This window comes from Cebus imitator, unplaced genomic scaffold, assembly GCF_001604975.1.
Source record: "Cebus imitator isolate Cc_AM_T3 unplaced genomic scaffold, Cebus_imitator-1.0 Scaffold104, whole genome shotgun sequence".
Lineage (NCBI taxonomy): Eukaryota > Metazoa > Chordata > Mammalia > Primates > Cebidae > Cebus > Cebus imitator.
In genome coordinates, this window is record NW_016107419.1 from 5,923,345 (window position 1) to 5,947,597 (window position 24,253).

The 24,253-nt window shown below is 36.0% G+C and overlaps 1 protein-coding gene across 4 annotated transcripts; it reads right to left on the reverse strand.

Annotated features, from left to right (window-relative positions):
• Window positions 1-5,496: 5,496 nt before the first annotated feature.
• DCLRE1A (DNA cross-link repair 1A) lies at window positions 5,497-24,151 on the reverse strand. Of its 4 annotated transcripts, none has more exons than XM_017537625.2 (10): window positions 24,046-24,151; window positions 22,413-23,546; window positions 19,026-20,705; window positions 17,545-17,678; window positions 16,036-16,154; window positions 14,423-14,563; window positions 12,741-12,886; window positions 11,814-11,968; window positions 7,835-7,976; window positions 5,497-6,079 (listed from the first exon to the last, which is right to left on the reverse strand). In XM_017537625.2, the coding sequence occupies exons 2-10, from the start codon at window positions 22,876-22,878 to the stop codon at window positions 5,919-5,921; spliced, it is 3,144 nt and encodes a 1,047-aa protein (XP_017393114.1). In that variant the 5' UTR covers window positions 22,879-23,546; window positions 24,046-24,151; the 3' UTR covers window positions 5,497-5,918. The 4 variants fall into 4 exon arrangements, with proteins under 4 accessions (XP_017393114.1, XP_017393115.1, XP_037597653.1 ...); XM_017537626.2 differs by having other exon boundaries at window positions 24,001-24,089; XM_037741725.1 differs by lacking the exon at window positions 14,423-14,563.
• Between the last annotated feature and the right edge of the window lie 102 nt (window positions 24,152-24,253).

Here is a 24,253-nt window from a genome sequence, read left to right on the forward strand (position 1 = left end):
TCTATAATTATAAACAATATAAAGTTTTTCTAATTATAACTCTTGAGAGCTTACAAAAAGTTTAAGACATCAAAACAAGCTAAAATATTTTAAATTTGTAATTGAAGTCAACTGAGAACATAAACACCACCACTGTGCCCCCCAATAGCTTTTGTTCTTCTAAATGTAATCCCCCATAATTCTTACCTCTATAAAGACATATCAAAACCCATGAAATAAAGTTCACAGAGAAGACTATCCTTCTAACTTTTATTGAAAAATTTCCATGACTATTTCTATGAAAACATTAAGAAATTCCTCAGTTAATTTCGTTGCTAGAGCTAATGCAGGAATACACAAATACACACATGCATACATTCATTGTACTAGCTGTTGTCTTATTTAGACAATATAACACATGTTTAATATGCATTGGCCCCAAATTTTCACTTTGGATCAACATCCAATCTATGTTGGAGAGATTAATATCCACAAATACATTATCTAATGTCACTTTATTAAAAACACTGCAACTTCAACTTTTAGTTATCTGATGTCTTAAGTTAAATAGTTCAGATAAACATGCAAATGTGTCTGCATCCTATATTGGGTGATTATCTAAGCTCTTTGAATTGTCTTGTTCAAAGCCACATGTTGACTTATTTTCACTGAGATTCCATAAAATTTCACGAATGTCACAGCTATAAATCCTAAAATCCAAAAACAAAACAAAACTAAGCAAATGATAACCTCAAGGAAATGAGCCAATTCTTTAAAAGACACAACCTGTCAAAACTCACACAAGAAGAAATAATCAATCTGAATAGGCCCATATCCATTAAAGAAATTCAATAAGAATGAACAACCTCCCAAAACATAAAGTACCAGGCTCAGATCAGTTAACTGGTGAGTTCTACCAAACATTAAGGAAGAAATTACACCAATTCTTTACAATCTCTTTCAGAAGACAGAAGCAGAGGAATACTCCTTAATTCATTCTAAGAGGCCAGCATTACCCCATTACCAAAATCAGACAAAGTGATGATAAGAAAACTACAAACCAATATCTCTCATGAACATAGATACAAAACCCTCAACAAAATATTACAGCAAATCCAACAATGTATAAAGAATTATAAACCACAATCAAGCAGAATTTATCCTAGGTATGTAAAGCTGCTTTGAAAATAAATTAATGTAATGTATCACAACAAAAGACTTAAGAAAAAAAGTCACATGATCATAGATGAAAAAAAAAAAAAAAAAAAAAAAAAAAAAAAAAAAAAAAAAAAAAAAAAAAAAAAAAAAAAAAAAAGCATTTTACAAAATCCAGCGCCCATTCCTAATAAAAGGTCTCTGTAAACTAGTAATAGAAGGTAACTTCCTCAACTTAATAAAGACTATCTAAAAAGAGCCCTACAGCTAACATCATATTTAATGGTGAGAAACTAGCAGTTTTCCTACTAATATTAGGAATAAGGCAAAGATGTCCCCTCTCACCCCTCTTTTCAATATCATACCAGAAGTCTTAGCTAATGCAATGTCAAGAAAAGGAAATAAGGCCAGGCGTGTTGGCTCACACATGTAATCCCAGCACTTTGGGAGGCTCAGGGGGGTAGGCCACTTGAGGTCTGGAGTTTGAGACCAGCCTGGCCAACATGGCAAAACTGCATCTCTACTAAAAATACAAAAATTAGCCAGGCGTGGCATGCATCTATAGTTCCAGCTACTCAGGAGGCTGAGGCAGGAGAATCGCTTGAACCTGGGAGGTGGAGGTTGCAGTGAGCTGAGATTGCGCCACCGCACTCCAGCCTGGGCAACAGAGAGAGACTCTGTCTCAAAAAAAAGAAAACAAAAGGAAATAACAGGTGTACAAACTCAGAATGAAGAAATAAAACCATCTTTGTTCACAAATAACATAACTATATAGGAAATCAAGATTATTCAAAGGTTGAAGGATACAAGTTAATATGCAGAGGCCAGTTGCTTTCCTACATACCAGCAATAAACAAGTGCAATCTGAAATATAAAACACGATACAGTTTACATAAGCAGAAAAGAAATGAAATACTTAGGTATAAATCTAGCAAGATATACATAAGATCTATAGTAGGAAAACTATAAAACTCTGATGAAATAAATCAAAGAAGAACTAAATAAATGGAAACATTCCATGTTTATATGTAGGGAAGATTCAATATTGTTAAGATGTAAGTTCTTCCCAACTTAATCTATAGATTTAGTACAATCTTAATCAAACTCCTAGCAAGTTATTTTGGGGATATTAATAAACTGATTCTAAAGTTTCTATGGAGAGGCAAAAGGCCAAGAAAAGTGAATATAATACTGAAGGAGAAAAAGGTTAGAGAACTGACACTACCTGACTTAAGACTTATAATAAAACTACAAGAGTAATCAAGAGAGTGTGGTATTGGTGAAAGAACAAATAAATTAGTGAAACAGACTAAAGAGTCCAGAAATAGACCGACTTAAATATAGTCAGTGATCTTTGTGAAAGGAACAAAAACAACACAATGGAGAAGATAGTCTTTTCCACAAATGGTGTTGGAATAATGGGACATCCACATGCCAAATAATAAATTTAGAAACAGACCTTACACTATAACTCAGAATGGATCACAGATCTAAGTGTACAACACAAAACAATAAAACTCCTAGGAGACATTTTAAAAGAAAATCAAGGCCAGTTACAGTGGCTTACACCTGTAATCCGAGTACTTTGGGAGACCAAGGTGGGCAGATCACAAGGTCAGGAGTTCAAGACAAGCCTGGCCAATATGGTGAAACCCCGTCTCTACTAAAAATACAAAAATTAGCTGGGCGTGGTGACATGCTACTCGGAAGGCTGAGGCAGAAGAATTGCTTAAACCCAGAGGCGGAGGTTGCAGTGAGCCAAAATCATGCCACTGCACTCCAGCCTAGGTGACAGAGTAAGACTGTCTCAAAACAACAATAAAAACAACAACAACAAAAAACCCCAGAAAATCTAGTTGACCTTGGGTATGGAAATGAATTTTTAAATATAACACCAAAGGCATGATCCGTAAAAGGAATAATTGATAAGACAGACTTCATTTAAATTAAAAAGTTCTGCTCTGCAAAAGACATTGTACACTGCCAAGAGAATGAGTAGACAAGCCACAAACTAGGAGAAAATATTTGCAAAAGATTTATCTAATAAAGGACTATTATCCAAAATATACGAATAACTTTGAAAACGAAACAATAACCAGGTGCAGTGGCATGCTCCGGTAGTCCTAGCTTCTCCAGAGGCCGAGGCAAGAGGACAGCTTGAAGCTGTACTGTGCTATAATTGCACCCATGAATAGCTACTGCACTCCTGCATGGGCAACCTAGTAAGACTCTATCTCTTAAAAAAACAACAACATAAAACAGCAACTCAAAGTACTACAATGTTTTTTAAAAATACAACTATATAAACCTTCAACAATAAGGAAATGAACAACCCAAATTAAAAAGTGGGCAAAAGATCCGAACAGACACTTCATCAGAGAAGATATATAGATGGCAAAGAAGCATATGAAAAGATGTTCCATATCATACATCATTAGGGAAATGCAAAATAAAACAAAAATAAGATATTGTTATACACTTAAGAGAACCACCACAATCCAGGTAACTGACACCAAGCGCCGGTGAGGACGTGAAGCAACAGGAACGCTCATTAGTTGCTGGTGGGAACACAAAATTGTATAGCCACTTTGGAAGACAGTTTGGCACTTTCTTATAAAACCAAACATACTCAAATCAAGAACTGAGGTTGCTGGGTAGTATGATATTTACCCAAAGGTGTTGAAAACTTAGCTTACAGAAAAACCTGCATTCATGTTTATAGAAGCTTTATTCCTCATTGCCAAAACTTGGAAGCAATCAAGATGTCTTTCAGTAGGATAAACAAACTGAGGTATATCCATACAATGGAATAGTATTCAGTGCTAAAAAGAAATGAGCTATCAAGCCGCAAAATGACATGGAAGACCCTTAAATGTATATTACAAAGTGAAAAAAACAAATCCGAAAAGGATACCTACTGTATGATTCCAACTATATGGCATTTTGGAAAGAGCAAAATTATGGAGACAGCAAAAAGATCACTGCTTGCCAGGGGTTTTGGGGGATGGAGGTATGAATAAGCAGAGAAAAGAGGATTTGGGGAACAGCAAAAATTTTGTAGGATATTAAAATGGTGGATATATGTCATTACACATTGTACAAACAAAAAAATGTACAACACCAAGAGGGACCCTAACGTAAATTGTAGAGTTTGGGTGATTATGATGTATGAATGTGTTGTATTTGACTGGAGCGTAGAAAGTTATCACCAAGACAAAAGTATGCCAGATTGCAGGGTCATTTATTATGCCGGCGACCACAGAGGACTCATGTCTCTCCAACCTGTGGTGGCAAAAGGAGGGTGCCACGATTTTTTATACCCGAAAAACCACCTTGGGAGTGGGGGTGAGGGGCGGGGATGGGGATGAAAACGTTTCGGACATTCCGAGGCCTAGTGGATTCTGTAAATTACCTCCTGGGCAGAGATGAGGGTGGGGGTCTCCAGACATTCCAAGGGCCAGGGGACTTTTGTCATTCCGTTTGTTACTTAAGTGGTTTACAGAAGTCAAGATAAACATTTGTTTACACATTATCTGGTTAAGGTGGAAATCACAGACCTTAGTTACTTATTACAAGTCACAGGAGCCAGGATGGAACTAGCTTGGGCTGCTTAGTCTGGCAATTGCCGGTAAGCAAAGGCTAGCAATTCTGGCAGTTACTGATAAGAAAAGGTAAGCAGCTTTACATAGTTTTGAAGAACAAACTAGCAGTTTTATTTACAGAGGCCAAGGACAGTAGTTATTGTGAGGAGAATGGGGCAGCCATTTCAACTTATCTAAAAACAGTTTTGCATTTTATAAAATAGTTTTGCTCTGGTTCTGGCTCTAGGCCAGCATAATATCACAAATGTAGGTTCATTTATTATCACAAAGGAACCACTCAGGTGAGTGATGTTGATCATGGGAGAGTTAAGCATGTAGGGGTCGCAGGAAGTATATGGGAAATCTCTGTACCTTCTACTCACTTTTGTTGGGAACCTAAAACTGCTCTGAAAAATAAAGTCGGGTTGGGTGCGGTAGTTGACGCCTGTAATCCCAGCACTTTGGGAGGCCAAAGTGGGTGAATCACAAGGTTAGGAGTTTGAGATCAGCCTGTCCAACATGGTGAAACTCCATCTCTACTAAAAATACAAAAAATTAGCCAGGCATGGTAGCAGGCGCTTGTAATCCCAGCTACTCGGGAGGCTGAGGCTGAAGAATCACTTGAACCTGGGAGGCAGAGGTTGCAGTGAGCCAAGATCACGCCATTACACTCTAGCCTGGGTGACAGTGCAAGAATCTGTCTCAAAAAATAATAATAATAAATTTAAAATAAATAAAGCCTATTAAAAATAAAACAAAAAACCACCAAAAGACAGTAGAGCAAATTTTATATTAATTTTATTTAAGTATACATATAAAAGTTTCATCACATAATTTTAAAGATACATAATTGCTTATACATATCATGTTTCAATCTAGTTTATTAATTATCCTTAATCCTTTTGGTCCCTGAATCTGCCTTTGCTTCCTCTTCTAGGGCTTGATGCAGAATATAACTGCCCATGGAGGACAAGGGGCAAGAAATTAAGGGTCCCAGGGAGACTCAGTTTCAGTTATCCTTGATGATGCTGAGAGGCATTCAGCACCAGGAACATGTTGTTCAAACATAAATGAGAAACTAAACTATCTGAACAATCTTCATGAAGGTTTTCCACACAAAGTACATTTCATATCTCTATAGACTTCACTACTAACAAGCTACAACCAAGGAACTTAACTACTACTGAATCCTCCGAGATATTATCAATATCCAGCTTCCAGTTTCCACTCTCTAAAATATTTCTCCATCGTGCTCCTAGATTTCCAGGTGCCAACATTTACAGTAGGTATGATCTTCTGGGGCTTCAGCCACTGGACAAAGCGTTTCATTTCCAGGTAGCTGCTGTGTTCACTGTAAGGAATTCCTGTAACACCAAAGAAATGAAGTTGTACACTAAAAATCAAATTAATTTAAAAATTCACAGTCCTAAAATAAAATAGAATAAAACAAAAGAGAAAAGCAATCCATGATATTTTTGTCAAAAACTCCTTGGTGCTTTAGTTTTGATAAGAAAGCTTGTTGATACCTTTTATGAATAATAAAGATTAAGACATTAAAATAATACCAATATGGTTTGGCTCTGTGTCCCCACCCAACTCTCATCCCAAATTGTAATCCCTATGTGTTGGGGGAGGGGCCTGGTAGGAGGTCATTGAATCATGGGGACGGATCCCCCCCTTGTTGTTCTCGTGATAGTGAGTTCTTGGCCAGGTGCAGTTGCTCATGCCTGTAATCCCAGCACTTTGGGAAGCAGAGGCAGGTGGATTATCTGAGGTCAGGAGTTGAAGATCAGCCTGGCCAACATGGTGAAACCCCATCTCTCCTAAAAACACAAAAATTAGCCAGGTGTGGTGGCAGGCGCCTGTAATCCTAGCTACTGGGGAGGCTGAGGCAGAAGAAATGCTTGAGCCTGGGAGGCGGAGGTTGCAGTGAGCCGTGATCGTGCCACTGCACTGCAGCCTGACCAGTGGAGCAAGACTGTGTCTCAAAAAAAGAAACCAAACAATAATAAGATAGTGAGTGAGTTCTCAGATCTGATGGTTTCAAAGTATGTGGCACTTCCCGCTTTGTGCTCTCTCTCTCTCACTCTCCTGCTCCACTAGGGTAAGTTGTGATTGCTTGCCCTTTGCCTTCTGTCATAACTGCAAGTTTCCTGAGGCCTCCCAGTCATGCTTCCTGTTAAGCTGGTGGAACTGCAAGTCAATTAAACCTCTATTATGCATAAATTATCCAGTTTCAGGTAGTTCTTTAAAGCAGCGTGAGAACGGACAAACACAGATATGAAACTTAGAACGTTCAAAAATCTATGACTTTTTTGTGTATATACTTAATAATATGCATTTCTAGAGAGTCCTATTTAATTAGGATTTTCTTCTTTTTAAACATTTCTTCCTTTAGACACTTTAGTTAGCTACAGGTTTCAGGAAATTATGGAAGAAGTATGAGTCAAATGTGAAGACTAACAACCAGGACACTCACCTCCAGAGCAGGTAAGCAGATTTGTCCCTAAACTTTGCACGTATTTAAAAACAAAAACAAAAACAAAGAAACACACCCTTTATCTTCTTTATTGAAGATCAGGTATCACAGAGAAAGGTGGGAAGGATCCTATTTTCAGTAAACTAGAGTCTTTAGAGGCTGAGGGTAAATCACTGGTCTGGAGACACACCAAACATGTTTCCATCAGCTGTCACTGCGATAAGCCAACTCTGAAGGCACTGGTAAACCTTCTCCAAGGATGAAAACAGGCAAGTCTGTATCTCCTGCTGTCACCACATCTAGCCCATCATCTTCCTGCTCCCAATTTCACAGTGTTATCTATACTTCCGGTATATAACCACAGCAGTCCTCCTTTCGAGTAATTCTGCAATTTCCTCTCAGTATCACTGATCACACAAGTGAAATGATCTGTATTCATCAATGTCTATTTACTAATCAGGTTCTTTTACATCAGTTTACAATGGACTAGATACAGAATTAGAGTTGCAGAGAGATTTGAAAACTCTTGAATTGTTAAATTCTTTGGTGCCTATTTTTTTTTTGATTCAATTTTTACAACACTTTTAAAAAATATAAAGTAATTATAAACATTAAAAGTGACAAAATTTAATAACTATACCATATATTGATATGTTTCCTTTGGTCTGGGGAATAACATCTGCTATACTAGTGAACTTGTTAGAGTGTGTCCATCCTGTAGGTCTAAATGCCAAAATCCGATCATATTTCCCACCGTACTTCTTCAAATGACTCTGTAAGCTCTGTTAAATAAAAATAGCATATCGATTTAGAGGTCAATGGAGATGAGTTATGTGGAATAAAACAGACTGATTAAAGAAGTTACATTGGTGTAGGCATAGGGAGTTGTCACTTGTTAAGCATTAGCTTAAAATACCTAGTGCCATGCTTCTAAAAAATAATCCTTGAAAAAAATACATATATGAAATATTTTCTCCTTCACTTATCTGAAGTTAAACAAGCACAGTCTGGAAAAAAACAAGTATAATGAGATAACTTGAAACACAAGCAATTAGGTGTAAACAAATTACAATTCCGATAGCTACCAAAAACAAAAACAAAACTACTCTCCAAATCTTACTCCACAAAGATAATATCAATAACGGCAAACACATCTCCATGCATATACACCAACAGGTGATAGCTAGGCGGACAGAAAGAAATAATTTTCTGTGAATGGCATTATACTCAACACAGAGATACATTTTACAGCTGCTTAATAGCATTCTTTTCAGGTATTTGCGCCTTTCACCCTTTAAACATAAACTAGATTTATTTTAAAACTTTTCATGCCACTATCATTGGAAGTAATATGCTCCCCTTATAAGCCCTGAGTGAAATAAAACTTCCCTAAAGTCATAATAAATGATGACATTTGATAAAACTCTTAGAAAAATCAATGACTGAAGTTCAATCTTTGAAAGATAAGAGAAATCCAGTTATAAATAATAACGGCATGAAGGATACAAAAAAATCTAATATTTCTGGTCTGAAGACCAAAACCCAAAGTTTCAAAGACTTAGAATGAATTAATAATAAAATTCACTTTATTGATGAATTGATAACAATCTTTTGATCTCTTTTATATCGAATAAGAACCCTATATTAATTAGAAGTGAATATCAAAATACCTACCATAAGACAACCATATTTCTTCAATTACTATACACATACAAAAAAAGTTAGTTATGGATACATAACTAAATTTCCATTTCAGTATTCTTGGCTCTGCACATTTGCAAGTTTTGCTTAGTCTAGCACCTACCTAATGTAATTTGTTTAATCACTATTCCTTCTGCCCTTGTCCTCACAAAGAAAAAAAAATAGGAAACTGAGGTTTATAATAATTTTACATATAATACATAAAATAAGTCCAACTTTCAATACGTATCATCAAACCTGTCCATTCCCATTTGTCTCTGCAAAAACATCCAGAAGAATTAAATGATAACATTTGCTTTTTGTGGGACAAATTAGAGTTACCATAAAAACATCTTTAACCTGTGCCATAAACAAAAACTTCAGATATTATCATACAAGCCAAACATACAGAAAAAAAGGACTACCGACAGGTATAAGAAGTCCATTAACCACAATCTGAAAACATTCTCATGAGGAAATTTATTAAGAATAGTTTAGTCAACATGAAATCCCTGATTTATGACTTGTCTCTCTCCATTTATTAGTAACCAGTTTGGAAGAAAAATACTTTTAGCAATATTACTAGAATAATTTTTTCAGCATGCAAATAATCATCTATAATATCATTGTTGTAACACTTTACCATCATCAATCAATCAGGTTTAAATCAGAGGTGGTAGTCAACTATTTAGCACATATGTGAACTTCGGATGTTGAATTAGATGGCATGAATGGTATTATTTATAGCCTTTCAAAGGTGCATTGGGCGCCTTGAAAACCATTAGGATTACCTTTTCACAAAAAGTAATTACCTTTCATGAAACACAATTTTTGGCTGGTTAAAAAAAAATGGGCTCGAATTACAAACTAAAATGTAGTATTATGATTACCATCAGCTTCTGCTCCATTTGTGTCCTAGAGGTGAGAAATTTTCTGAAAATATGTGAGTAAATCAGGCACAGGAGAGGGAACAAAACTTTTTACAATATGCCATTTTATATTTTTGTTTTTACCCTTGTCAATGTATCACCTATTCAAAAACATTTTAAATACATATTTGATTATCATTGCTAGAATGTTTAATAAGTGAATTTTAAAAGAAAAAAGTCTTCAAAAAATATTATCAATACCTAGTCACTTTAATGGAGGAAGGGGAGGGACTACTGAAGGCAATACCAATAAATATCTGCTCCAATATTACGTAGTAGCTTGTGTCAGTGTGGAGGACAAGAGGATACAGACTTCACTTTCTGCAAGCTTACAGTCTCCTGGGCAGGAGATCAGTAAACCCCATCTTCCAATGGAAACCACTTGCCCTTTCTCAGCTTTCTCTATCTCTCATCATCTATTCCATCATCAGCATCTAGGAGCCTTACAGATTGACCTTTTCATAAAGAACTTGTGTTTTATTATAAAATCATGACTTGACGACTATCAAAAATATAGATTTAATGACTCCAGATCACTCCTCCAAGGACGCTAGCCTCAAAAAAATATTCAGAATGAACATTTCTGAGTTATTAAAACCAATTTGAATTCCTGTATTAAAAAGTTATCTTAGGCCAGGCATGGTGGCTCACACCTGTAGCATCAGCACTTTGGGAGGCTGAGGAGGGCAGATCACTTGAGCTCAGGAGTTTAAGACCAGCCTGGACAACATGGCGAAACCCTGTCTCCACTAAAAATACAAAAATTAACAGGGCATGGTGGCATATGCCTATAATTCCAGCCACTCAGAAGGCTGAGGCATGAGAATCTCTTGAACCTGGGAGGTGGAGGTTGCAATGAGCCAAGATTGCACCACTGCACTCCAGCCTGGGCAACAGAGCAAGACTCTGTCTCAAAAAAAAAATTATGCTTGAATTTGTAGTTGTGAAAATGTAAATCTTGTTTAAGTTGGGATTTATACATACATGCTCTCTAAAAGAAGGCCATATGCATCAGAGCACACTCTGCAGAGTGGTAGGTTGTGAGGGAATTGCCAAAGGAAGACGTGGCCCTCTTTCTGTTCAAAGTGGATGCACCTCACTACCTATGTTTCAGATCCTGCTCAGAAACCTTACTTCATCAATTATCCTCTTATCTTAGATTCTCCCTGACCCTCACAACATCAAAATTCTCATCTCTGACAGTTAACAAACAAGCAAACCCCCTCCCTTTGGCCATCAAAGTATCCATCCCCTCTTTACGCCATGCTCTAGTCTTACTGTCTCCATTGCCTCATTCTCATTCATTCTTTTTATTTCATAAACACAACAGCAAATGTGAAAATACATTGTTCCATGCATTATGTTCTAAATTTCCTTTTTAACATACAGGTTTGATGTATTCAACTGCCAGGTGTCAAAATGGTAGTATATGGAACAACCCTTAGTTAGTATATGAATAAATCTGACAAATAAGCCCCCAAATCCCAGGAAGGTCATATCATATGTCTTAATTTACACCTTGGAACTAATGCTCAAACTTCATCTTAGGACACACTTCTACTATTTCATTTAATTGTCATGACAAGTAAATTTTCAATATATATCAATCTAGAGAGGCTTAATATTAATAAAGAATAGAACAGACCTGAAGTAAAGTAAGAATTTCTTAGATTCTCCCCTCATTTCCTCACTGACCTAGAAAGAACTGGAAAATAATCTTAAAAATTGAAGATTTGAATGACCAGACAGCTGCATACCTTTCCATTTTGGTTCCTTCCTACATGTTAGTTCTCTAGTTCCTAAACTTCTGGTGGGCATATGAACTACTCTACAGAGTTGCACTTATAGAAAAACCACAAACATTTAAAATTCCTCTTAAAAGACTGTCTAGGGCAAATTTTACTATGAGTGACTCTATTATAATTGAATCCCTCTAAGTTAAATGCAGTCTACAATTATCAGATTACATTTTTTAGTTCTCCCCAAAACACGTATCTTTTGAATGCTTACCTTGAAATTAATTTGCATCATTGGGAGAAGGTGAACCAATGAACTGCACATGTCTGTAGTGATGAGTGAATTAATTTCTGGTATATTGAGGCACTGTAGTGTTTTATATTTTTCTTGGGACATGCCCACTTTTGAACCTAAAACATCAGCAATGGCTATGGGCAAAGGAAAAGGTTAAAAATAGTAAACTTACAGCTGGTGAAAAAAGTTACAGTTTAAGCAAATTTTAAAGTAAGAATTTACCAAATAAAAGGAAATTCAAAACATTCACACTTTTACCATGATATCTCAAAAAAGGCTGAATCATTGTTTTAGTTTACTGTGCAGAATAAATTGTGAGAAAACCAAATAATTTATTTTTAAAGACTATTTAAAAACTGCAAAAGTGTATGGAAAGTAGGTAGAGGAAGGGAAGGAACTAAATTTGGGGAGGTTAAAAGCCCCAGCTTTATCACCCTTAATGTGTGATATAATGTGACCGTACTTAAGAAGAAATGGAAATATTTTGCAAATTAGTATAATACTACCTGGACAAACTACAGTTATATATCCAGAAATCATTTAGGAACAAAAATTAAAACTGATTGCTAATATAATTAACTATCATCCTCAAAGAATGCAGCAATACAATTATGTATTAGTCATCTTTCAAAGTTTATTAAATAATAATGCAGCACGAGCAGTTGCTCTTTACATTTCTTACATCTAGAAAGCCTAAATTAAACACACTTAACAAATGTTTCCATAAAGTCAAACCTTCAAAGATTAAATGTTTCAAACTAAAATTTTCCCTCAACTTCAAAGGTAATATTGAATCATTACAGGAAATAATTATCAAATGCAAGAGTAGAAACTGAAAGGGCTTTATGCAAAAAGAATCTGATCTTTATAATATATTAATGTAAATTAGATACACCTACCACTCACCTAGGAAGATTTTCTCTTTTCCAATAGAGTAAGTACCACAGACAACAAGAGCGCGTGGGTTTAGAGTTACAGCCTCAAAGGCAGTGTTGATGGCAAACTGGATAACCTCTTGCTGAGATGGAAAGGTGTATTCTGGGCTACAATATCTGTAATATGGAAACATGGTACTTATTAAAAGAACAATAAGAAAGCCGTAGCCTTAAGCCAGATGCTATTTTAGAAAAGAAGCTTTAGCAACTTGCATACAACAGCAGTATACTATATTAACACCACAAGTTATTTCACTGTCTGTGGTTATAATTGTTTATCAGTTACTACTAACTTATGACAAAATTCTAAGTTTTCAATATATCTTTTTCATTATATTTCTTTCATCATCCTTAAAAAATTATCTTTTTGAAGATTTTTTTCTCCAAAAATATTTCTAGCAGGCCAATTTTAGTTATAAATTACAAACCTCAATATCTTTTATTTAACTCCAAACACTATCAAAAAATCCTATTGATAAGGATTATATCTGAGCTAAACATTGTTGATCTAATAAAAAATTATTAAAATAATGAAACTATGAATTTAGTGAAACAGTTTTAAATCAGTTAATATCGACATGATTGATATTAAGATCATTTCTTACAGACATAAAATATATATACTGTGTATATACATGTATACACAAATACAACAGATCTACAACCCAGTGAAAAATTAACTCTAAGCTACTATATATCTATATTCGAGATGAAAAGCACTTTTTCCCTAAAAATGTAATAAGCTACAAAAACCAAATAAACATATTTTTCCCAATTTTCAGAATTGTTTTGTTAGTCAACCACTAGACAAGAGGAAGAAAAACCTTTCTCCTATTAAAACCCATGACGAAATTCAGAATTGTATGAGAAGAGAACTAGGTAACAAAAAAGAGTTGTTTTTCTTTTTAACTTATTTTATTTATTTATCCAGTGCTTAAAATCCATATAGAAGAATGGAAAAATCAGTTACAGTATGAGAAAACTGGATGCAGAAAGACCATCTTTTACTAAAATATTGTATCCAAACATACTTCTCCTTGAAACAGGTTGAAATGGTTAAGATAATTTCTAACAAGTTGATGAGATATTTTAATATATGAAATCACATCATATATTAAATCACACCAGTAATATATATAATTTTTATTTACTTAATAAAGCTAAGGAGAAATATATATACAGTTAAAATGTAATGGCTTATGTCATTATATTTATAGTACTCAAGAATTCAGAACTGTCACTTATAAATTACCTTTTTAAGAAAAGAACACCAGTAACTTTGAATACTCAAAAACAGAATCACATTTTGGCCTCTGTCTTCTCTTCACAATTAATAGCTACACAGATACTCTGAAAGGACAACTTAAAAGGGTGTCTTCCTAAAGTTTGCTCCTAAGTTTTCCTTCCTTGTTTCAGTAACAGGATTCTCATATGCCATATTTTCAAAAATAAATCACAAAACAAATGAGCTGTAGTCAGTTAACACATGCAATCCCAAATTTGCCCTTAAGCAAATATACATCTTTTTTCAAATAGCATCCCTCTGATAAAGACCTTTAAAATAATAACTGGCAATAAGCCATCATTTTGATGACCATGATACACAAAGGCTGTCAGAGGGAAAAGGAAGCACACAAAGAAAGCGTCTCTTACGTGGTATCTAAGTACAGCATATGGACTTTCCGCTTCGCAAGAAGAGAACGTTCCATGCTGGGATCTGCTCTGAAGTCTCCCGTGTGTAATATGACAGTACCATTAGGAAGACAAAAGAGGATCATGACAGCACCTGGACAGCTGAACACAAATTTCAAAGGAATATTCTTAACACAGGCAAGCATCTAAAGGAACAGTATCTATTTCAGTATCAACAAGTGAACACACTTTATTAGCTGACCACAATGACATAGCATTGCACTACAGAGGAAATGTAGCACTTTAACTCGAGGAAATTTACATCAGAAAAAGAACTGGTGTGCAGAAAGGCAGACCCAGGTTGCTCAAACTCCACACATTCCCAAGAAAAGCTTGTCTTCGGGGCTGGCCCTTGGCCGGCTTCTGGGAAATGAACTCTGAACCCTTGGAATATTATGCCAGGTAAGACTGTTTTGTATACCTGAAACATTGAACTATGTACATGATAACAGCTTGATGCTAACTTTGTGATCTATGGTGAAAACCCTATAAAGTTAACTAAAAATCAGAACTCAGCTGGGCATGGTGGCTCACCCTGTAATCCAAGCACTTTGGGAGGCTGAGGTGGGCGAATCACATGAGGTCAGGAGTTAGAGACCAGCCTGGCCAACATGGCGAAACCCTACCTCTACCAAAAATACAAAAATTAGCTGCACATGGAAGCGCACACCTATAATCCTAGCTACTCGAGAGGCTGAGGCAGGAGAATCACTTAAGCCCAGGAGGCGGAAGTTGCAGTAAGCCAAGACTGTGCCATTGCACTCCAACCTGGGCAAAAAGAACAAAACTCCATCTCAAAAAATAAAAATACAAACTCAAACTGGCAATTTAACAATAACAACAACAACAACAACAACAAACAGCTGCAAAGACAGTAGATCAAAAAAACTTTAAAAGCAACCTGATGTAATAGCATTGGCCTGGATTTTGGGAAACCTAGATTTAGTTTTCTTTCTCTTCATCTATGACCTCCATGGTACAGAGGGCTAACATTCTATGGAAAGTAGAAAGAAGCAGAGTTTATAGTTGTGTTTTGACAACATGAATGCTGATACTACTTTATATTAAATGAAAAAAAAGAGGGAAAAATACAGGCCATTTCCAAGAAAAAAAATCTTCCAAATCTTTAATATCCAGAGGATGAATGATTTCTTAGTTTAAAAAGGGCTGGGGGGAGATAAAACTGACCCTCTAGTATCTGAAGATAGTATAAACTGTTAATTTATATAAATGATAAATGATATTAAAGAAAATGGCAAAAGGTTATCTTGCAAAGAACAGCAGCAACAATATGTTAAAGTATTTTAAAAAATAAGCTGGAATCTCAGATGAGAAGTGTAGTAATTTAAACTGGATAAAAAATGGGTCAGATAACATTTAGAAGATCTCTTTACTTTTAATATCTGAGTCTATAACTGTGTACATTTTTTTCAAAAGGAGAAACAACTTACTCAAGTTTTAAGAAATATCAAGCATATTAATTCCAATGAAAAAGTTATTAAATAATCACGCGAAAGCGCTGTCCTTTTGAACATTTAAAAAAAATGTGCTATTAAGATGACTTTAATACTTACTGATTGGCATCAAGCAAAACAACTTTGACACCATTCACGATACATTCGGTGTCCAGTGGCAATGGATGAATATATTGTTCTTGCACACGAAGCTTGTTCTTCAACAAATTGCCAGTTATCTACAAAACAAGATGCACTTATTGCTGATACAGTAAGACACTAAGTATTTTATTTCATATCTAGTTTAGAACCACAGCATCTTAATAACATCCCTTTCCCTGTTTATATTTAGGTAGACACTCCATAATGCCAGGAAGAATTTCCTATAATGACTGTGCCACTACTCTGCTTGAATATCATCACTGACTTCACCTGATCTATGAAACGTCCATCCGTCCCAGCCTGACATACAAAAGCCTGAGTGATCTGGTCTCAGCCCACTCCTGTGGGTTTGACTGCTGTTATTCCCTGCCTTTCCTTCTAGCCATTCTGAATAATCTGAAGTGCCTGGAATGGGCATATTTCTCAGGTGCCTGTGCCTTTACATAAACTTTACTCTCTACTTGGAACGCTCTTTCCTCTGCCTCATCCTGGAATCAGACAGATTTGCATATACAAATTCAGACTCTGCCATTCCTAGCTCTGTGACCTGGGGCACACCACTTAACCTCTCCAAACCTCAGGTGCTTCATTAATAAACAGAGGGTACTTCAAGTATGCTGTGAGGATTAAATCAAATTCTAGTTCAAGCCCTTAGTAATAAGCATTAAAATGTTCTCCTTTTAATGATTAGTTGAAGGTATCTTTCACCCACAAAACGGTGTCTAACTTTAGCCCAGGACAGGGTAATGCACTCTCTTCTCCCTACTCCTAGGTACTCCATTCATTTTTCTATTATAATACCAATCCCAATGTGGCATTATTTACGAATGCTTCCTCTGGAGCTATAAGCTCCTTGAAGTTAGATATAGTCAGGTCCCTCAGTACCTGCAGGGGACTGGTTTCAGGGCGCGCTGAGCATACCAAACTCTGGGGATGCTCAAGTTTCTTATATAAAATGGCATAGTATTTGCATACAACCTATGCACAACCCCTTTAAATCATCTTTAGATTAATTATAACACCTAATACAATGTAAATGCTATATAGTTGTTATGCCGTATTTTAAAATTTGTATTATTTTTTATTGTTGTATTAGTTTTTATTTTTGAATCTTTTCGATTGCAGTTGGTTGAATCCATGGATAGGGAACCCACAGATACAGCGGGCTGACTGTATTTTGTCTTAAGAATCCATTTAGGCTTTCAGTGAATGTTTACTAAATGAAACTTCTTGTTTGTAATACATCGTGAAATAGTTTATCTTTTCTTTCCACATAATAAAACATATGTTTTCTAAAAACGGAAACCCGACATTAACCCATTTAAGTTTAGAACTTTTATGTGGAATATGTTTTCTCATATTTTTTCTAGTAGAATGAAAGATCTTACTGTTTCATTCTTTTTTAATGAAATTGCTTAGAAATTCACAGCATTCTACAAAGTCAAAAGTTAGACAATTGAAACATACCTCACTACAATAAACTGGAAATGTGAAGTGTTTAGACAATCCAGCATAATGATCAGAATGAAAATGCGTGAGAAAATAGGCTGTACAACCTTCAACCACGCCATACTGAAAGGCATCAACTGTAAAGCCAGTTCCTGCAAGAAAAATACCGATACAGTAGGTTGAACAAGAGCTAACAAAGATACCCGGTTTGATGACAAACACTGAATGAACCCTCTATCCTCTTTACATCTTATTTCCAATTTAACTACATTTAAAAACCGATACCACATAAATTTAGCAAAAGGTGACACTAAAGAATGTCTTATACATTTCTACCAAGTATTTCAGTATAAAAACTTTTATTTGTGAATAACTGCACCAAAAAATATATATATAAAATTTTGAGCTACAAACCAATTGCTTCTTTAACTAATACTTTCATAATACTTAGCACTTTACTTCTTCAAAACAGCAAAAGGAGAATGCTAACTTTCTTCTAAAACATGAATTCTCAGGGGGACAGTATTGATTTAAGGAAGCAAAAATGGTTGAGGGCCAACATAATCTCACATGTTACAAAAGTGTGTAGCTCTCCAAAGAGCCACAGTACAATAAGACACAAACAATATATCTATCATCTTTGAATTTCACTGCACAGTCAGACTGGAGGAGTGGGGTGGGAAACAAGAAAAAAAAAAATGCCCAAAAAGGCTCCCTAGAGGAGCAGTGATGAAGAAGAGGTTGAGAAATGCTGTTCTAAAATGTGCTCATGCAAAAAATAACTAAGTATGCTGATTGGCAATGTGCAAATAAATAAGCATAACTTCTCGATTCTACTGAGGCTTATCAACACATGGTTTTAGGCTCACTTCAGGTACAGAAAATCAATCAAAAAAATTATTAAAAACACCACTGGTATTATAAAGCATATAAATGCTATTCTTTACATAAATAAATTGAACAAGTTATAGATCTAGAACATCAACAAAGCGTTTTAAAAATCTTTCAGCAACCAAGTATATGAAAAGGCAGAGAAAGCAAGTTATAATGTGGTTTTTAAATTTTTGGCATTTATTATATGTAAAACCTGTGACATTTTCCTTCTTAGAAACTATTTAGTACTTTGTATTTCTCATGAGTACTTAAGAGGCTGCCTTTTATTATATTTATTTACAGAGACGCCTTTCCTCCTTTTGTATTAAGCTGAATCCCTACTCCTTTCTTACTAATCCTTCTATAGCCAGTAATATCTACCTAACTAGTATAGTCACTTATATAGAGGACATTTAGCAGAAGCTTGATGAATTGAATGTAGCAAAAAAAAATCAAATAGGCAAAAATCATATCTATGTTAGAGGCTCATGAAGTATCACAAAAGCAAAGGAAACACATACAAAAAATTGTTTCATACGCACACACAAACACCCCAAACAGGGCAATAAACACAAAGTTCAAAAGTTGTCTTTGTTGACATATTGCGTATTGACATTTCAACTTACCAGGTATTTTCTTATAGAATGGACATGTCTTTTTTCTTAATTCTCCTACATTAGATGACTCTGGGGTTTTCTTGTTCCTCCTTTGCAGCCCACCATGAGCTGATTTTGTGAAGATTTTGACTTTACTTAAATTGACTGTTTTACATTCTGCATTAGTAAGGTGATCTGATCTCTTCTGATATGCTCCTTCCTGTGGTGAATTTGACTTTTTAAGTCTCTTTTTTTGACGCTGTGACCTCTCACTAGAAAGTTCCACAGAAAGCTGACTCTCATTTAAATTCTTCGCATCAAATTCTAAATCACTTAAAGATTTTTCTGCTTTCCTCTTGCACCGCCAGGACCTCTTTTTATTAGGACTTGGAACTGGATTTAAGTTTATCCCTTCTAATGCACTTTCCTCTAGCAATTTCTCTTCTTTTCTTTTGGGAGGTAGTCCAAAATACACACCTATATCTGTTTGCTTCATTACTTTGGTAGAAGGATGTCTTGCATTACACTTAGGACCAGAAGGCAATATTTTCAAAGACTTAGCAGCAGGTGTACTAGAAAAGTTTTCTGTATTTAAAACTGTAGCTTTACCAACTGGTACACCATCTAATTTCTTTCTGCAGAAACATGCTGAGTTAGTATTATTCTTAGCATTCAAGCTCTCACTTGATAATTTTCTATTTTTACTTTGGGTTGGTTGGGAAGAAAGATATCCTCCTCCCTGGCTTTCAAAAGGTTTCGACGTTAAACTCTTAACTAACGAAAGAGAAACTTGATTGTAAACAGCTGACTCTTCAATTACCTGTTTCTGGTTATTTGATTGAGATGAGTGAAATTCTGGCTCATCAGATTTTGCTTTAGTTGCCTGATGAACAGAAGCAGCAAGCTTGCCTGCCAATGCAGGTGGAAACAACACAAAATCACCACCATATGCTGGCTCATAAGGCAAAGTACTCTCATTATTTTGGGAAATAGGTTGAGACAAATCATTTAGACTACTGAATCTATACAATCCTTCATCATGCTTATCCTGAGTTAAGAAACTATTCACTTTGGTGCAGCTCTCGTCCTGGTCCTTCAGTAAGGGACTATGTTGTTTTATAAGCAAAGTACAGCTGTCATCTTCTTCAAGGCTGCCATCTTTTGAGCTTTCTGTAAAAAACAATTCTTGTTGTGAATCATCCAGTTTTTCATCGATATCATGAGGGTCTTCATCGCTTTGAAGTGGAGAATAGGAGATTCCACAGTCGCTAAAATCATTTTCTGGCAATGGCAAATTTATGTGTTCTGAGTTGTTTGGGCTGCTTAATTCTTCATCAGCAAGAGGCAAAGCAACTCCTACCAGTTTGTCATTCTCAACAAATTCGGTAAATTGCAGAGCTTGTTGGGATGTTTGGATATTAGCAGAAATCTTTTTATTGGCTTCAGTTGGAGATGGAGATTTTCTTAAATACTGTGTCATCAATAAGGGATCATTTGAAACTGAGTTATCAGTTTGGTTCCGATTCAAAGACCATCTTTCCTCAAAACTGCAAAGAATGCCTGACTTAGTCTCACTGAAACTGCCACCTGACGCAGGTGATGGGCTGCTAAAAGGATGCTCACTAGCTCTGCTTTGAGCTAGCAGGAAGTGAGAGTATCTCTTGTAATGAAATGGAATTGTTGAGGTACACAGAAGACCATCAGGACACTCTGAAATTTTAATTAAAAAAAATTATAGGATCAAAGCAGAGACTAAGCTTTGACAACAATAGCCCTATAAATTGGGTTCCATTATTTAACATTCACATTGTATATAATAACAATTTTAATAAGATTAGTTATAATTGCTGATACACTGAAAAGTTATAGATTCTATTCTAAAAATAGAATTTGAGAAATTGGTTAATTGTAAGGCTTTACTAATTTGGAAACTATTCCCTGTCAAACTATTATGATTGAGAAACTTTCTATAAGCCATCTTTGCATATCCCTGTATATGTTAATTTCCAGGTTTATCAAAAAATGACACCTCCTTCCCCTCAAAAAAGATATTATATTAAATTAGAAATCTTCGTGGTTTAAAACCTAACTTAAAACTGCCTCATAAAAGCATTTGTTATAGAACAGAATTTAATTCAAGAAGAACCATCTAAGAGTCTATTCAAAGGAGTTTAGTGAAATACTGAAAGAAAATATTTTTAAGGTGGCTTCACTCTATAGGACATTTCACCCTAAGGTCTTCAACCATTGACTCCAATTCCATTCCTGATTTTCAAGTTACATAAAAGCAAATTACTAGCAAATTTATGAGGTTTTCACTTGCTATACTTTTATGGGAAAGGCTAATGCCCAATTTAAAGATGGAGTTGTTTTTGCATCTTCATGCAGTACTTTAAAATAACTACAGGTTAATAATGAAATGTATTCTGAATTATAATATGAAAACAATATTTTTTTTTATTTTACTGAATTTTAACTTTTTCAGATTAAAAAATCTATATATAGTATATACGATTACTTTAAAATATATAAACCATCACAACAATGCATTTTCCATATGCATTCCAGGTAGGATTTTCTATATTAAATACTTATCACATATTTTAAAAGACAAAAACGCATACTTTTGTTATCATTTGACACATCTTTTTGTTAGAATCTTAATCACCTGTGACTCCTTCACAGTTCCTCTTCCTGTATACATTAGCATGATGGCTAAAACAACCATATTTAGAAACCACACTATATCTATACTTATTTTTTTTCAGACAAGGTCTCACTCTGTTGCCCCACCCAGGCTGGAGTGCAGTGGCATGATCACAACATCCTACAGCCTCAACCTCCTGGGCTCAGGTGATCCTCCCACCTCAGCCTCCACGTAGCTACCACACCTGTGTAATTTTGGTATTTTTTTATAGAGATAGGGTTTCACCATGTTTTGCAGGCTGGTCTTGAACTCCTAGGCTCAAGTAATCCACCTGCCTTGACCTCCCAAAGTACTGAGATTACTGGCATGAGCCACTGTGCCTGGCCTATTTATAGTTTTCTATACAGTTCTATAAAAACGACAAATTGGGCAAGGTATTTGACTTTTAAGAACTTTCATCTATAAAATATCAACACCACCTTCCTTACATGGTGGTTGTGAAAGTACCCAGCATAGTAAGGATTCAATTAACATTTACGAAAAATAATCCAGATGTTTAGGAACTTTTATGAAATAACAAAATGTATTTAAACTGTTTTCCAGTCTGCCATTTTTTTTATGATTATACCATTGACTGGTATGGTATCTCCCAGTGTCTCATCTCCCTTTTAGTTTACTGCTTGCCTTTCTCGTTTCACTGAATTGTTATGTCTGACCTAATGAAGACTTTTTAGATTATTTATAAACTGCTACCTTTTCTGCAATCTTACCTGTTTCAGAGCCTGGTGGAGAATCCAAACATTCAAAAACATGCCATCGAGGTGTCTGCCCTATCAATGAGGAAAAAGGCATCTGGCAATTTGGACAGTATCCATCATAAACTGGACGAATCTTTGGGGACACGTGTTTGCTTTTGTGAGTTCTACAGAGCTTTCCTGGAGTGGTCTCCTTGTCTTGGGACTGCTGACTACCATCTCCACAACTTGAATGTTGACTAGAAGCTGCAGAAGGCTGACAATCTGCTTCTTCAAGGGATATTTCATGGTCCTTCACCTTCTCTCTAGCTTCCGTGGCTCTTTTTCTCTTTCTATTCCGTTTTGACTGGTATTTTCCATCTGTTCCCTTTTCAACAGATTTTAGAATATTTTTAGAGCAATTATTTGGATCAACTTGTTTCGGTTTTCTTTTAGATTTGTATTCCCAAATGTCTTCTTCGGAAAAAATGTCTTCTAACATGGCAAAATGATTTTATCATTCAAGAAGTATTAATCTTAAGTAAATTGAGAGTCCATTTCTTGTCACAAAAAGTTATGGAATTATTTTCCTGAGAAAAATATAAAGGTAACAAAGCCCCCACCAACTCAATGAGACTCTAAAGGACTGTTAACGAACATATTGGCAAGCTAGAAAACTTGAGCCTGAGAACACCTACTGTTCCATTTATACCACAATAAAACTAAGATAAACCTATCACAGTAGCAGCAACTGTGAAGTTTTCCATTATGAGTGCCATTTCATTCAAATATCTTGGCTTTTTCCAGGACTTGATTCATAAGAATAAGAATCAATAATACTTTGAAAATTAAGCACTAATGGGAAATATAGGTTCAACAGCTTCATCTTAAAATGAGCTTTGAAGCTACTGTCAGTTCTATTTCAAGTGGACAACCGTCCAAATAATTCATAAATCCAACCACAGTTACCGGACAAGTGGCTCAACAGGTGTCCCAAACACTAAATGGCTATCTCAGTTTACTAACAAAACTAGTCACAACATAATCAAAGAGGGGTGTAATTCGCAAAAAACCGCCAAGTCACTGCTCTTATCCACAACTAATGGATGTTCAACAACTTCGGTTTCCCGGGACAGTCCATGATCTTCCTCCAGCAGCAACGAACAATCCCTGCACAGTGAGCAAAAAAAGTTCAAATATGTGAAGAAAAGTTCAAATATGTGGAAGGGTGGGCTTGTATTGAGGTCTGACGCCGTAATGCACTAATGGTCCTGAAAGTGGCCGGCCCCCTGTCCACCAGGCTCAAAACGGAGTCACAGGCCAGCCTCTCCCTTCTCTTCTGGCATTAGAGGCTGCAAGGCCAGGGAATGGGGCCTTAACCCTCTCCAGATTAAGCACAGCCAGCTCCAAAAAAACAGAGCCCTCCCCTTCTGAAGACTCTGAGGCCAGCCCTCAGGGACCCTCGCCGCCGCCCACCTGCCACTGGCGCCCCGAGGGAGCCGCTTCAGCTGCTTCCGCTCTCCCCCGCACCCCCACCTAAAAATCTGTTCGCGCTCGCACTTTCAGCACTCCCAGATGACAAAACGCTGTATAAGTGAAAGCCACTTCCGCCAGTCACTCCCACTTTACAAAAAGCCTTCTCCCTCGAGGTTATCCCTACACCCTTTACCTTTAGAGTCTTGGCGGGAACAACTTCCCGCTACCACAGTAGCGTGTCGAATCGGCGGATGCCGGTCAAAGAGACTTTAAAAATAATTTTTAAAAATAGGTTGCCCTTCTAAGTCCTACAGATTTACTGTATTTTATTTTTGTCCTAAAGCCCGCTAATTTCTAATGTGAGGGTGGGGGTGGTTCCCTTACAGCCTCTAGGACGCTGT